Source organism: Drosophila ficusphila, unplaced genomic scaffold (assembly GCF_018152265.1).
Source record: "Drosophila ficusphila isolate 14025-0441.05 unplaced genomic scaffold, ASM1815226v1 contig_414, whole genome shotgun sequence".
NCBI lineage: Eukaryota > Metazoa > Arthropoda > Insecta > Diptera > Drosophilidae > Drosophila > Drosophila ficusphila.
The window spans coordinates 3914271-3929893 of record NW_025064328.1 but is presented as its reverse complement, the minus strand read 5'-3'; the positions used below and the strand labels follow the sequence as shown (position 1 = coordinate 3929893).

Sequence of the window (15623 nt, the reverse complement as noted above, 5' to 3'; positions counted from 1 at the left end):
TCTCTGCGCTGCTCTCTCTCTCTCCCCGGTGTCTTGCTCTCTCTCTCTTGTGCGGCGAAGAGAGCGGCCACAGGTAAAAACGAAATGTAAAGGTGAGCGGCTGGCAGGCGAAATCTCAAGCGCAGATCAGGTCAAAATAAAAGCAGAGCCAGAAACTCTGGCTCTCACAATAGCCAAGCCAAGGCACAGCTGCAGACTGCTCTCTCTCTCGCACTCGCAGTATGGCCCTCCCACTCTCACTCACGGCGGGGCATCCACAGGTAATCGTAAACGTAGCAGCGTTTTAAAAAGTCAGCGTAATACGAAGTGATACGGCCAGATACGTTGGGCAACCTCTTCTGGCCAACGAATGCTCTACATTGCGTTGGAAAATGCAGAAAAAACACCACACAGAGTGCCCCAGAAACAAATGAAACGCTATCTGAAAGTGCGCAATTATCACCTGGTATATCCTTAAATGTGTGCTACATTTTAGAGGTATCATTATTCTTGGATCAGATAACCACACAAATAATATCTGACTATTTTGAATAGTAACTTTGTCCATTTTGGTGACATACCTCAAAACGGTTGTAATTGAATTCCCTAAAAATGTGTCTTAAAATTTTTCATTTTGGAGATGGTCAAAATTTTGACCCCTGTTCATGTCAGATTTTTCCAAGTTTCTTATATTATAGATCCCTATACTGTATAATATACATATAATAAGAAATAGTTGAATCGACTCTCGATTATACATAAGTAAAAAATATTTTGTTCCTTTTTTTTAAATGAAAGTGCGGACCTCAGTGGTAGAAAATAGGAACACCTCTTTAGTTGGGACTTTAAGATTAGGCGCCAGCTGCAAAGCACAGCAACTTGTTGACTGTGTACTTTACAGGAGGGTATTGTTACATAGGTAGGCACTTCAAGAACAATCCCCTGATTTCCCCCTCCCCCGAAATACCCGAAATACCCGAATACCCAATAGCAATGGCAAAAACGATGCGGGGATAATCCGGCAGCATCTTAACTCCGACAGATGCGCAAGGGCATTTAAGATTCGCATCGATTGCAGGTCGCTCTCTCACAGGTAAGATCTTGTGTATATATCCCAATTTCTTGGCACTATTGTTGTTGTTGCTGGTCGTTCTGTTGTTTAGTGTCGCTCGTTGTTGTTGTTGTTTCTTCACCCGATTTGCGGCGAATTTGAAAACGCTCAGGTAAAACGATCACCGCTCTCTCACCTGGCCTACAGTGTATTTGTGTGCATGTGTGTGTGTGTGGGCAATGCTGCCATATAAGCACTCAAGATCTCAGCATTTCTGCATCTGTATCTGTATCTGTGTGCCCGCATCTGTGTCCGTGTATCTGTGAGCCGAGCCTGCGTGGGCCATCGATTGTCTTTTGGCAAAAAACGAAAGAAAAAAATCCGATATCTGTTCGAGCGTTGTCAACATTGTTAGGGCAGATCCAAGATCTCCGGGACTCTTCACCTGTTCCCGACTGCAACCCACAAGAAATCGGGGTTTTTACGCCTGCGCCATGTGCTCCGCGGGACAAAATGGGCCAAAAGGACACTGTTACGGCAGGTAAAACCGTTTTGACCTTTTGCCAGGGAACAAAAGGTGGCTCGGTGATCGGTGGAAAAGCGCAACCAACTCGAGAGCCGCATTCGAATCTCGGAATCCCACGCTGCGACTCTCGAGAGGCGTTGCATTGTCTCGCTCGGCGCTTTGTTTTAAGAGCATGAAAATACATTTAAATTGAAAAGCGTTTGGCTTTCTCGAGTATTCGGGGCGGGGAAAGCGCCGTTCTGCGTTCTTCGTTCTACCATCTTCGATCCGCAGCCATAATCAAACGTATTAATAGCCGTCCGTCTGGGGAGGAGACCTCAATCAAAAGGGCCAGTGCCCAACCCGTACGAAATCATCTGTCAAAATCGAAGAGCCATGCAACTGACAGGCCCGAACATCGAGTTGAGAACGATCTGAGAACTCCGAAACCACTTCGGGCCACTCCGCCACTCCACCACCGAGCTGATCCACAGGTAAACGCCGCTCTAAAAAGGTGTAAGATGCCGAGATGCCCCGACCCACACTCATAAACATTTGATCGAGCGTACAAAATGCCAAGCGAGGAGAAATGTTTGATTTTTTTCTACTTTTTGTTTTTTATTTGTAACTCCCCCACTCCAGCAGCACAGCACTCCACTCCATCTGCCTATGATCTCCTCGGGTTTTTCCTATTTCAAAAGAAAGCCTCGAAGAAGCAGACCCTTGAAGTGATTCCTGGCCGCTCTACAGGTTGTCGGATCCATCGGAATCATCGTGATCATCACCATCGATGTCTGGAAGTCGGGGAGTCGCAGTCGAGGCGTTACTTTCAAGTGCCACGCAGATTAAGAGCAACAAAAGATCGGCTCAGGAGGCGCTCAAGTGTCTCGTCCCGAGGAGGGATGCTCCAGCCCATAGGGCGCAACGAATTGGTGGCATTGTGCGGCTGAAGTGTTGCACATTGGCACATGATGCTCGACAAGGGGAAAAATAAATACATACATATGTACTCAATACATAACCACCACGCTGCATTCCTTTATTTGCGAAGAAAATATTGAATATTACATTTAAAGGCTATTTAAAGAAACCTTGGCGACTTAAGATAAATTCGCATATTTACCAAGGTTTTCACATACCACAGGCAAAATATTGGTTTTATTAGCGAAGCTATAACGTCTTAAATGTGTGAAATATTAAATAGCAATATGTATATCCAAGAAGTAATAAATAGGAATGCTTTATTTAGTGTTTTCTTAAATTTAAAAGCATAAATTAATTTTATGAATATTTGACTGTTTAAAGATTTTGGAACATTAATATTCCAATTAACTTGTTTGCATGCTTACATGTTATATAAATCATTGGACTGTCATTTGATACCCCAATATTTTAAACACAATATAATGACCTCTCTAAAAATACGACAAAATTGGCAAGCTGTTTGGCTTTGCCAAGCTATTAATAGTTTACCCAAAGTTTCCCCAACCATTATAAAATCATTAGGTTGTTTTCAAAGAATTCCCCAGTAATCTTTGTGTTAAGAAAATATTTACAAAAGATTTTATGCAAACAAGACAATAACCTCTGAATTAAGCAGTTGTGTCGCCTTCATTTTGGCCAACTTCAAACGCGTGCCAGCCCTAACACCTGAATCCGCGTAATTGGATTACTGGGCCCTTTTGGCCGAGACTATTACCTTGGCAAAGGGTATATCTCTCGATACAGACGATAGATAGATCGATCAGATTCCGGCTGCGGTTGTGCTTCATCAGCATTCAACTTGTCACATGGCTGTGAAAAGCTGCTTAGAATTAAAGCTAATTGCCGGGGCCCCAAAACATGATGCGGCACATTTGGCTTTGATGGCTCTTTAGGGCCAGCAGCGCCGAGTGGCATTCCTCCTATTCAGCCCGGCTAATTGGTCGCCAGATCGAGCAAAGCCTTTACTTTAGCTTCAGCTTTAACTTTAACTTTAACCCCCAACCAAAAAGGCAGGCGTGCAAATACGCAGAAACTTTGACTTCTCATCTCATCGTTTTAGCATAAAGAGTTTTGTTTTTGTTAGTGCCTTTGGTTTTGCTGGGCTTTTTACTGATTTTTTTTATTGATTGTCGCCGTCGTCTACTGTGTTGGTTCACGACTCACGTTTCAAAATAAAAACACAAAAACAAGCTGGAAAAAAAAAACGATGAAACGAAATACAAAATACAGAAAGAGTGCCCCAACGTCTCTCGGAACGATTTCGAGTTTTTTTTTTTTTTTTGAGCTTAGCTCTGTGTTCCTCGTATTTTTATTTCGCCGTTCGCTTTTCGTTCCTTTTAATGTCTTTGTAAACATAATTGCAACAACTCCAATAACAGATTGTTTGCGAGTTTAATCGTTTTGTCGTGAAGTGTGAAATATGAGCGGCCAAGTCGCTGGGGAGCTTTCGGCGGAACTCAGTTCGAGGGTCCGAGTACTCCTCCCCCGCACCTCCACCCTCGACCTAAAAATACTCACAAAAAATATGTATTTTAGTTGAGGCTGTCGAGCATTTGCAATGTGTGGCTTGTGCCGCCAAATGTAAATTATGGTCCATCAAGCCAGCGAGCAACATTGTTGGGCGGCCATTTTGGCAGCGCACGGCAACAACAAGTTCAATTAGCGCATCGCTTCGATTTGCTAAATTTAATCCGGGCTCGGAGCACGAAGTGAATGCCACTCCGGTCAGAAGATAAGCAGAAGCAGCTCCGGAGAAAGAGAGAATCTTCTGGCGGCGATAAGCGCGACGAGAATTTGAGGAACGGACGTTTTAGCCACGCACACGTGTGCTCCACGCAGAGAAAAGCCAGCAATCTCAGTTCGTCTTCTATATAAAAGACTTCCATCGCAATATTTAGTATCAGGTGTAGTATAAAAACCACTTAAATTGTTTACAAACAAAATTGAATACTCTTGATAGCACAATCTTGTGTTGCATATTATACAAAACAATTCATTTTTAATGTTGTTCATTTATTTGGGTTAACTTTATAATACTAAGTCGGAAATACTCGTATAAATTAATTTTTTCTTAGAAGTCAATTTTTGGGATTTACTTATTTTAATTCATTTTAATTTAATTGAAAAAAATACGATTCAAGAATGAGAATCGCAAAAAGTTGTACATTTTGTTTAATTAATATTTGAATGAATTGATAAAGCTTCCATCGCAATATTTAGTATCAGGTGTAGTATAAAAAACCACTTAAATTGTTGACAAAATTGTATACTCTTGATAGCACAATCTTGTGTTGCATATTATACAAAACAATTAATTTTTATTGTTGTTCATTAGTTAGTTGACCCAAATAAACTTTATAATACTAAGTCGGAAGTACTCGTATACATTATTTTTTCTTAGAATTAGGTTGTTGGGATTTACTTATTATGACTCATTTTATGTTATTCACAAAAAAATACGATTCAAGAATGGGAATCGAAAAAAGTTGTACATTTTGTTTACTTAATATTTGAATGAATTGATAAAGCTGCGAAGGGCAAAATGTCAGAGTTGACTAATGTTTAACACCAAATTTATTTAATTAATTACCCGAAAAAAACCCCAAATTTCTGTCCGATTTTAGTTCGTTTTTTTTTCTCTCTGCAGCGATTGGGTTGGCGTTTGCCTTTGGACCTTGGAGAGCAGGGCGCCCGTCGACAACAGCATGTTGCAACAACACTCGACAGCGGCAACCTGTGGAGCCTGCGTGCCATTAGCCATGGAGCATGAAACAAAAGCCGAGCCACAAAGATGGAGCACTCGGGAGGAATGGAAGTGAAGTGGAATGGAATGGAAAGGAATGGAAAGGCAAGGAAGGGAAAGGAGTGCAGCAGTGCAGCAGAGTGGAGTGGCAGTGTGGAGTGGAGAAGGCCTGCCACAATGCATTTGCGATAAATGGCAGGCTTGGAGGCCTGGAAGGCCCTTAAAAGCCAGCGACAACAACAGCAGAAGACCACGACGACGAAGAAGTGAAAGATTTGCGCAGTGAGATAGCTCATTTTGGATGTGAGTCGGGTCTGGGCCAGTTCTTCGTTTGTTACCTTGGCTAATCGGCGGCTATGTAAGATGGTTGTTGTACGTGCGGCGACAGAGCCGCAGCCTCAGTTCCAAAGTCAAGACCACGAACGTGCTGTTTCTGTTGCTGTTGCCTGTTGCCTGTTGCCTGTTGCTGTTCGATGTTGCCGATGTTGACACCAGCAACACCAACAACAACAACAGCAGCATAAGCACCAGCAACATCAGGCGACCACAGCCGCATTCCGAAATGTAAGGATTCATGCAGCTTGGAAGATCCGAGATCCGAGGGCCGCCCCACTTGGCAGCAGCCCCGGCAAGGTCAATAAATCCAGAAATCCAGATCCACTACCGATTAGTGATGGCTAGCGTATTATTTCCCTTGAGCCAATAAGGCAATTTAGTCAAGGTCCACAGGCTTTAATTTGTTGCATGTGCAATTGTAATTGGTTTATTGAATTTGCAACTTTTTCGTTTTTAAGATTTTCGATATATTATTATGGCCTTTAAAAAATGAATTAACCTTTTTTATAAAATTTTACTTCTTGTATTTTAATAAGTTTACATTTTGTATTTACCATCTTCTAAATAAATATTTAGAAAACCTTAACATTAAGCATTGTAAACCCAGAAATACCACAAGTCATTTAAAGCCTATCGGCATTTATCTAGATACATTCCATCATTTGGATGGTGAGTAAACGTTTGGCTGGCATTTAAAGCCCCTCAGAACAAAACCATAAAAACCTCATTTACAAAATCGCTGGATTTTGCCTGCTTGTCACACACTGAATACAAACAAAGCTCTCATAATTAGAAGAAAATTAATTTCGTATCTTTACCTCTGCTTCGAAGTTCAAACATTCCAATTCGAATATTCAAATTCCAATGCTATTCATTTTTTGCGGCTCATTTGCTTATTTGCTTATTTCAAATGAAAATGATTATTTCTTTCTGAGTTTGTTGTTGCTATCTCGCCTTTTGATTTGTGTGTGTGTTTTTGTTTTTTTTTTTTTGTTTGTTTCAGAGTGTGTGCAGTCAGAGTTTCGAACTTAAACAGGTTTGGGCCACAAAACAGCAGCAGCAGCCAACGTTGGCCGTTGGTTACCAAAGCTTCGACTTGGCCAGCGAGAAAACGAGAGAGAGAGAGAGAGAGAGAGAGAGAGAGATCGAGGAGATCGGAGAACGGAGAACAAGATGCTGGCTAACTGGCAAGCTGGCAAACCCACACACCGATCTTTCTTAACTCTCTTTCCAAAGAAACGATTGCTCAGCATCCACACACACACACGCACACACTCACACAAGCAAAGCTAGATAAATAGGGGGAATTTGTGGGGATACTGGGTCTTTGTTTCCCCTCAAAAATTCCCCCAGCTGCAAACTAAAGATAAGAGGCCAGATTTATGTTTTGCGAAACAAAAATATTGTTCAGATATCAAAGGTTATCAACGCTTGTCAATAAAAAACAATATTTATTTTGAGGACTTTTTTTTTGGTATCAAGCTAATTAATCAAATATTCGCTAATCTACTTTAAATTGTTTCATATAAAAGAACTTTAGAAAAGTCGCAAAAGATGCGCGTTGGCGACTTATCTCTGTTTACTTCAGAATAACGAAACCGCAGAGCCTGGCCATTTAATCTCTTCAAGGGGCCGATGCCATGAAGATCGTCGCAGGTTTTTTTACTTTGCTTTCAGTACTGAAATTATGTATAGGAGAAACACATGTCTCATATTTGGAGCCCGATTGTGGAGTCTCAGTTTCGGGATCCAGCACTAAGAGCAGCAGGATCATCAATGGCCGTGTGGCAGATATTTTTGGCAACCCATGGATGGCACTGATCAGCGGTGGAATTATGTGTGGTGGTTCCCTAATTACAAACCGTAAGTATTTGTATTACAAAATGTATTATAGAATTTTTAATAATAAATTACGGTTGACAGGATTTGTGCTTAGTGCAGCACATTGCAGAAGTTACAGTCCCACGTGAGTGAATTTAATCTTCAAGGACCTCTAATCCCCTTATAATTCTTCAATAGAATGGTTTACCTAGGCGAGTTCGACAGATCTACCATCACGGATTGCTCTACCAAAGCCTGCATGCCAAATGCAATTGGAGTCCAAGTGGACGCACAAATAGCTCATCCCAACTACGTGCACTTTTCCCAAAATGACATTGCTCTCTTTCGACTGGTTACCCCGGTACATTATACAGGTAAGTAAATACCTAATACCATCAGGGTCACTAACCCCTCAACTTACTTTTCTTTAGCCTTCATTAAACCAATCTGTTTGCTGACCAACTACAATCCATTGGCCCACATCCGATCTCTGACTGCCGTGGGTTGGGGAACCACCGAATTGGGAGTGGCAAGTAATGTTTTGAGGACCGCCACCCTAACGCAAGTGGATCGGTCCTACTGCTCTGCCAAGTACAGATACAGAGTGGATATGTCCCACATTTGTGCCGGAGACTACAGTTCGAGTACCTGTGCAGGAGACTCCGGCGGGCCAATATCCGCCATGCTACCCATTTCCGGAGTCAATCGAGTGGTTCAGTTCGGAATAGTCAGCTACGGAAACTACGATTGCAGAGAGGTGGGGGTGTATACGAATGTCATGCACCACATTGACTGGATTGCAAATACCATACGACAGGGAGGATCTCAAACCCCACGAGTGTACTACTATATGCCTTGGTATTACATAAGTTAAAGCTCCCACTTATAACATTTACTTTAAATATGAATATATAGTATATTTGCTCCACTTTTAGGGGATATTTTTGAGAAGCACATGCTTTTATCAAAGTTCTTATTTACTTCGCTCTCCGCTTTTATTTTAAAGGCAGTCAGTTTGTCGACATTGCTTGGAGATGATGTACGCAAAATACGCTTTTCTGATGTTCCTTCTCGGTATAGGAAAGATATCTGGAGAAGAGTCATCAAACTTTCTTGACGAATCTTGTCAACGGAACCTCGGCTCAGCAAGGATAGTGAATGGTCATGAAGCTCAAGAATCCACAACTCCATGGATGGCGATGATCGTAAATAAGGAGGGTTTAAAGTGTGGCGGCACATTGATTACAAATCGTAAGTTATAATTACTGAAATGGAAACCATAACATACCTACTATATATGATATATTAATTTACAGGCTTTGTCCTGACGGCCGCACATTGCTTGTTAGCCGGTAATCTGTGAGTAATACAACAAATGTTCCACAATAATCAGATAATGTTAACTATTTGTGGGATATTCAGGAAAGTAAGATTGGGCGCATATCATTTAAGGACGGAGGAGAGTGCAGTGGTCCAGGAGTTCGAAGTCGATGAATCCTATCAACACGAGAATTACACGGAGTTAAGGCACGATATATGTCTCTTAAGACTGGCCAAAAGGGTGAAGTTTACAGGTGAAAAACTAATCTACTTCCAAGGAAAGAACTTGGTTTTAAAACGCCCTTTCCACAGCTCACATCAGACCGATTTGTTTGCTGCTGGACCCGCGTCATCGAAATCTTGAAGATATGGTGAGAAAATTCAGAATATACGGCTGGGGTCAGACCGAAGATGGTGACTTTAGCCAAACGCTGCAATGGACATCGCTTCACCTTCATCGGCGTGCAGAGTGCTCTAAGTTTTATCCCGAAGTGACCATTGGCCGGGAACACATCTGTGCAGGACGAGATAAAAGCGGCTCCTGCACAGGCGACTCTGGCGGTCCTTTGACCGGCAACATACAAATTGACCGTGACCGTGAGACTGTAATCCAGTTCGGAATCGTTAGCTTTGGGGCCGAGAACTGCACTTATCCCACCGTCTTTACAAATGTCATGGCCCATTTGGACTGGATAGTGGATGTCGTTCGCAGTCAAGATAAAAATACTTCAAAACTTGAGTTCATTTCTTCATTTTAAACTTATTTTAATTGCGTATTGTATTATTGTTTTTGATACTTGTTCTTTCTTTCTTTTTTTAAATAAACTTTTTTTTAAATATATAAGTATAATAAGTCATAAAAACGCAAACTGATAAGCAAAGTATTTAAACTCGCCACCGAGTTTGCCTTTCCTCAGTACTGTTGAAATGGACTTACTCTTCGCTTGTCTAATTCTCGGAATCCATGGATCTCTTGCCTACAGCTTGCTGGATCCGAGCTGCGTAGAATACCCGAGAGTATCCCCCCTAATTTACGGAGGGGAAGCCACTGATATATTGAATAACCCGTGGATGGTGCAGATACTTAAAGCTGGGAGACATCATTGTGGCGGATCGTTAATAACCCCCCGTATGTAATTGAAATGGCATGACTTAAGCGTGATTATTAAAATTTGTTTTTAGAATTTATTTTATCAGCGGCGCATTGCCAAAGCAAATCAAATTTGTAAGTATCTAAAGTGCAATGCATATATATGTGTGACTTAACGATGTTATGTATTTAGAACAGCGCGTTTGGGTTATAGTGGAAACAGCAAAAGAAAAGTCTGCAGCGATGGAAAGTGCAGTTCGGCGAGTGTGGAAATCAATTTGGATAGAACCTTCGTGCACCCAAACCATTTCAATTATCTTTATTATGACATTGCTATATACAGACTGGAAAGGCCAGTGCAATTCAATGGTAAGCGCATAGATTTTGCGAACTTAAGAGCTCAAGTACTCATGAATCGCTTCCTCTCAGCTCAAATAAAACCGATCTGTGTTATACGCACGTTCTACAGGGAATCCCAAACGATGATTTTACAAAACGTCGGTAGGTTTAATGTGACTGGCTGGGGACTAACGAGCGAAGGAGAGAACAGCCGAGTCCTTCAGATAACCAGCTTAGCCCATCTCGATCGGCAGTTCTGCACGACAACCTTTAGGATGAATATCGACGAGGATCACATCTGCGCTGGCGATGTGAACACCGGCACTTGCAACGGAGACTCTGGGGGACCCTTGAGTGCCAGGATGGAGTTCGAGGGCAAGGTGCGCCCCTTTCTGTTCGGCACCACCAGTTACGGAGCTCCTGGGTGTCGTACGGCCAGTGTTTTCACGAGTGTTATGGCATTCTCTGACTGGATTTCAAACGTGGTTTATCTTAACACCCCCCGAGAAGACCGCTCCACCAACTACTTTGGCCAACGAAGGACGCGAATGTATCCAAATTCATAAAACAATATCAATGATCACTTTGCGGACTTGGAAAGTTTTTTGAAATTTTGTTTAAAAATACAAAACCAATGATCTATCCCGGTAATGAACTTCAGTGAGATTTTAATCAGAGTACCCTGTTTTAATGTTTTTACCAAGCAGACTTAGAAAGACCAAACACCAATTTGACCCCATAATTCTGTGAATTTCTATATACGCAAGCTATTTCCTGGAACTCCGGCCATTGTTGCATTATAGCGATAAGCCCGACGATGTGAGGCATTAATAAGGCGCTGGCATTGCGAATCATCAGTCAGTTCATTTATTGTTACAGATGCATTTCGTGGCTTCTGCAGCAGGAGCAGTAATGCTCGTATTTTTACTGGTTATCAGTGTTTTTCAGGTGGAGGGCTCTCCACATTTGTTGGATTCGCAATGTGCATTGGCGAAATCCGATGGGGTACAGTACCGCATGATCCGGGGCAAACGTGCTGATGTACTTTCCAACCCCTGGATGGTGATAGTAATCGAACGCGGGATAATGAAGTGTGGAGGGTCCCTCATCAGCCCACGTATGTAGCTTGAATATTTCTTGGCAAGTACTTCGATTGGAAATAACTTGTAAAGCTTTTCAGGATTTGTACTGACCGCTGCGCATTGCAGAAGCGAAAGCAACCGACAACTGTACGTATTGCTAAAAATGTAAAGAATTGTATACTGGGTATTGAACATTCCCATTTAGTACAGTGCGTTTGGGGGAGTATGATGTTAATCAGCCACTTGATTGCACGCGTTATGGCTGTATTCCTCGGCCCAAGGAAATCAATGTGACCAGAATCTTTTTTAATGGTCAATTCACCGACTTCCACCGAAATGATATAGCACTTCTCAAGCTGGAAACGGCAGTTCAATTCAGCGGTAAGCTGGTAAAACCAGGTATGGTCTTTATTTAAACTCTTATTCCCCTACAGAGCACATAAGACCGATCTGCTTGATAATGGGGGACTCGAATTGGTCGGGGAAGGTACTGAGGCACATTGCGTTATTCAACACTACTGGATGGGGTCGCACCGAAAGCAACACTAACAGCGCCGGCCTCATGCAGACAACCCTGACGCACTTGAGCCCCGCCTTCTGCTCCCAATACTTCAAAAGTCAACTAGATCACAGCCAGATCTGCGCGGGCAGCTCGACGAGTGCCACTTGTTCCGGGGACTCGGGAGGGCCCTTGAGCGCCAGGTTGCTGTTCCAGCGGGAGAAGCGGGTCATCCTCTTCGGGGTGGTTAGTTATGGGTCAAATGTCTGTAACGGGCCCACTGTCTTCACGAATGTCCTGTCCCATTCCAAGTGGATCGAACGCGTGGTTAGAAATAATTAAATTTCTTTTGAATAATCACTTGCTACTAAAGAACATTCACATAAGAATTTCATTTAAAAACCTTGTCATTCTTATCAGAGGAGCTGGAATATTTATTATACATTTATTTTCGAAACTGAGCAAAGCATAAACAATTCTCAAGAAATTGTAGATAAGGTACTGCTGAAATACCATCACAGCGAAGCTTAGTCTGTTCGCAACACTCATTCGCAATGTGCTGGGCTTTCTGGTTATTGTGTTTTTTCATAGGCTGTCAGATGGGTTTTGCCCAATTTCTGGACCAAAACTGTGGATATATGTCGCCAGAAGCACTTCGAAACGAAGGCCGCCAAGCACTGATATCAGAGAGCCCATGGATGGCTTATTTGCATGACTCTGGAAAATTTGTATGTGGCGGAACGCTCATAACCCATCGTAAGAAACATTGTAGAACAGCAATCGTTCCTTAATTTACTAAAAATTTGTTTAACTCCAAAGAATTTATCCTGACAGCCGCGCATTGCATTAACAACGAAGAGTATCTGTATGTAACAGTTGGAATTGAGCTAGTTAATCTGAATCTGAATTATTCACAGAACAGTGCGGCTGGGTGAATTTGATAGGCGAACTAGTAGCGATTGCAGTGGCTCTGAATGTGTACAGCCCTCAGAAGAGTTCGCGGTAAACTTGGCCATTCGTTACAAGGATTATTCGAGGACCCATCGTTACCATGATATTGGGTTGCTTCGATTGGCAAACTCGGTTGATTACAAAGGTAAAAAAGTGCGCACCCATTGAGAATTGTTTTCGCAAAGACAACTATTCTGCAGAGCACATCAAGCCAATTTGCCTGATTACAAACACTGCGCTTCAGCCGCGAATCGAGGGACTCCAAAGGTTTGTGGCCACCGGTTGGGGCAGCAGTTCCCCGGGATCTCCAAGCTACATCCTCAAGTCGATTCGCGTGAATCGGTTGGATCGAAGTGAGTGCCAGAAAAGGTACTTGGTGCCCTGTCGCCAGGATCAGATCTGCGTGAGTCACGACTCCGGAGAGGCCTGCAGCGGCGACTCCGGCGGACCGATGGGTCATGCTTTTCGGATCGACGGTCGAGTGGTTTTCGTTCAGGTCGGAATCGTGAGTTACGGCAACCCAGAGTGCCACAGCCCCAGTGTCTTTACGGATGTGATGGGGCATGTGAATTGGATCAAGAGGGTCGTTGATCAATACAGTATATAGTATAATAATATAAAGCCGATATCAACTAATGATCAGTTTTTGTGTAATCACTAGGGAAATCTGCCATCTGGCGGCCTTTAGCAAAACCTTGTGCGTTCACTCTTTACGCCCTGCTTATTTTTACAGTTTATATTTCACCCTGCTTGCTTATACATTATACCTTACACCCTGCTTATTTTTACATTTCATTTTACACCACTCCTCGCTGGCGACATCTACCGGTTAGCTGCAGTACCTGCGTGGCCGTTACACCAATTTTACATTGTTCTACATTTATTGTAGATCTCCACCAACTACAATATAAGCAAGGTTGCCAACCACTTTTTAGGCCAGGGTGGCAACCTTAAAACAGTAAACTATTTTCTTAAAATTTTAAAAATTATAAACAATTTTGTAAACCAACTCAATTTAAGGCACAAACTCTGAAATCAATTATCAATACTTAGTTGTCTTAATTTAAATTGCACCACAAAATTAAACTCTAAATACTTTCTGATATAACTTCTAAAAACCAATACCAATTGTGTGTTAAAAAAATAGCAAATTAACTACTAAGGTGAAAACATTCGCAATATCCCTTTCCAACTTTTTTTGTACACCTCGATGGCACACACAAATCGAATCGATTTAAGTCTCGCGTGTGCCGGCCATGCAAATCCACAGGTCGTCTGCCCACTGTGCTGGTTTCAGCGATGTTCCAGTTATGAAGCGGTCGCATAATGGCCGTCGTAGCAAATAAACTGGCATGAGGTACCATTAACCCCCGTGTGCCATTGTTGCACGTCCACAGGTCGAACTCTAACATTGCCGCTCTGCGTTGGCGTTGGCGCAAGCGCACTCACATGGATCGAGGGAATCGTAGAGATCACGGGGACAGAGGGGTGATCAGGGGGGAGCGGGGAGTGCGAGGGAATCAAGGGAATGAAGGGAATCAAGGCAGCGGGGGAGTTAAAGAACACCCGATGTGGGCAACCAGGCGTTAAGTTTTTCCAACTTCGTATTTTGGTCTGTGCTTTGTTTTGCTTTCTGTTTTGCTCCGCTCCGCTTTTGCGGGGGTGGGGGCGGGTCAAGAGGGGGTGGCGGAGGGGGGCGGTGGTACTCCCTTTTGTCGGGCAAATGCGCATGCGTGTCGGTGTCGCCACCACCGAACTGAAAGGGCCAAAAGGGGTGAGGATACCAGCGAACGAGAGCGGGAAGTTGGCCTTTTGTCCAACATCGCAGAGTGCAACAATTGGCTGCCAGCTGGGTATCTGTTGCACTCAAAAATAGACACTCAAAAAAAAAAAAAGAATCAAACTTGAAATCTGAATTTCAGAATTTAAATTAACTTTAAAATCCATTTTAAGAAGTTGTTTCTATATACCAAAGTTAAGTGGCTTAAAATATTTTTACGAACGAAGTTACCATTCTGCAACATATTACTTTCATAAACACGTTATATTTCATTGATTTTTATGGATACTTTTGAGATCAACCTAGATTTCCTTAATGCTGCATCGAAAACCAAACTACACCTAATTTTTTTCTGTGCAAATACCCTAAGCCGTTCTTGCCATAAAACACCTCATGCATAACTTTGGTATCCCCCGATTCGTCGCCACGACAACGGAGAGTCGCGTTTTAGCCGGGCCAAAACAATTGTGCCACGCTGCGCTGCTTCCAGCGGCGTTGCAGTTTAAAGTTGAATGCTGCATTTGATTACGATACGGCGGCGATTGCCACAGCGGCCTTAATGAATTTCCAATTGTTTTGGCATTTTATTCTCATTTGGGATTCTTGTTTGTTTGGTTTTTTGTTTTTCGTTTTTTTTTTTTTTGGGTATTCATTCATTGGCTTTGAGCTGAACTTCGTCACGAGCTCAGCTGCCTAATTGCTTTACAAACCTTTAATTGTTGACTCACGAACATACATATTATTTGTGCATATAGAGAACCCAGATTGGACATCTGCAGCGAACTCACCTGCAACAATAGAAAAACAAATGTTAGAGATTAACCCAGAGCTTAACAAATTCTTGCTTAATTATTTTAGGATTTTTATGCAACCAATAATAATAAATAAATTCATGTAAAAAAATTTGTAAATAATTAAACGTAAATAAATTTTTAAATATAATTCTTCTTTTAACAGTAAAACCAAAAAAATGTTTTCAACATTTGAAGTGTCTTCTACAAGGGAGTGTTCGATTGATACCCACGGCAATTGCAAAACGCTGACAAATGTTGCTGTTGCCTGTTGCTTGTTGGCTGATTGCTGGCTTTCCCAGCACTTGCAACACTTTCGCTTCCCAGAGAGTTTCCGCAACCCAACGCCACT

The 15623-nt window shown here is 42.4% G+C and overlaps 4 protein-coding genes across 5 annotated transcripts; all 4 read left to right on the top strand.

Moving 5' to 3' along the window:
• The first annotated feature begins 72 nt into the window (after positions 1–72).
• LOC108101336 lies at positions 73–9511 on the top strand. The gene is made up of 8 exons (XM_017205646.2): positions 73–7461; positions 7522–7564; positions 7618–7793; positions 7851–8277; positions 8426–8670; positions 8736–8778; positions 8842–8993; positions 9052–9511. Exons 1-8 carry the CDS (start codon positions 7239–7241, stop codon positions 9495–9497), a joined length of 1755 nt encoding a protein of 584 aa, XP_017061135.1. The 5' UTR covers positions 73–7238; the 3' UTR covers positions 9498–9511.
• A 155-nt stretch (positions 9512–9666) lies between these two features.
• On the top strand, positions 9667–10823 carry LOC108101404 (serine protease grass-like). 2 transcript variants are annotated; one of them, XM_017205728.2, is made up of 4 exons: positions 9667–9868; positions 9922–9964; positions 10023–10198; positions 10259–10823. In XM_017205728.2, the coding sequence occupies exons 1-4, from the start codon at positions 9667–9669 to the stop codon at positions 10732–10734; spliced, it is 897 nt and encodes a 298-aa protein (XP_017061217.1). In that variant the 3' UTR covers positions 10735–10823. The 2 variants fall into 2 exon arrangements, with proteins under 2 accessions (XP_017061217.1, XP_017061216.1); XM_017205727.2 differs by having other exon boundaries at positions 10023–10823.
• Positions 10824–11034: 211 nt separating this feature from the next.
• Positions 11035–12095, top strand: LOC108101405 (chymotrypsinogen B). Its single transcript, XM_017205729.2, has 4 exons — positions 11035–11285; positions 11349–11397; positions 11456–11631; positions 11685–12095. The coding sequence occupies exons 1-4, from the start codon at positions 11048–11050 to the stop codon at positions 12089–12091; spliced, it is 870 nt and encodes a 289-aa protein (XP_017061218.1). The 5' UTR covers positions 11035–11047; the 3' UTR covers positions 12092–12095.
• Positions 12096–12303: 208 nt separating this feature from the next.
• Positions 12304–14378, top strand: LOC108101407 (serine protease grass). Its single transcript, XM_017205732.2, has 4 exons — positions 12304–12505; positions 12569–12614; positions 12667–12845; positions 12901–14378. Exons 1-4 carry the CDS (start codon positions 12304–12306, stop codon positions 13305–13307), a joined length of 834 nt encoding a protein of 277 aa, XP_017061221.1. The 3' UTR covers positions 13308–14378.
• The last annotated feature ends 1245 nt before the right edge of the window (positions 14379–15623 follow it).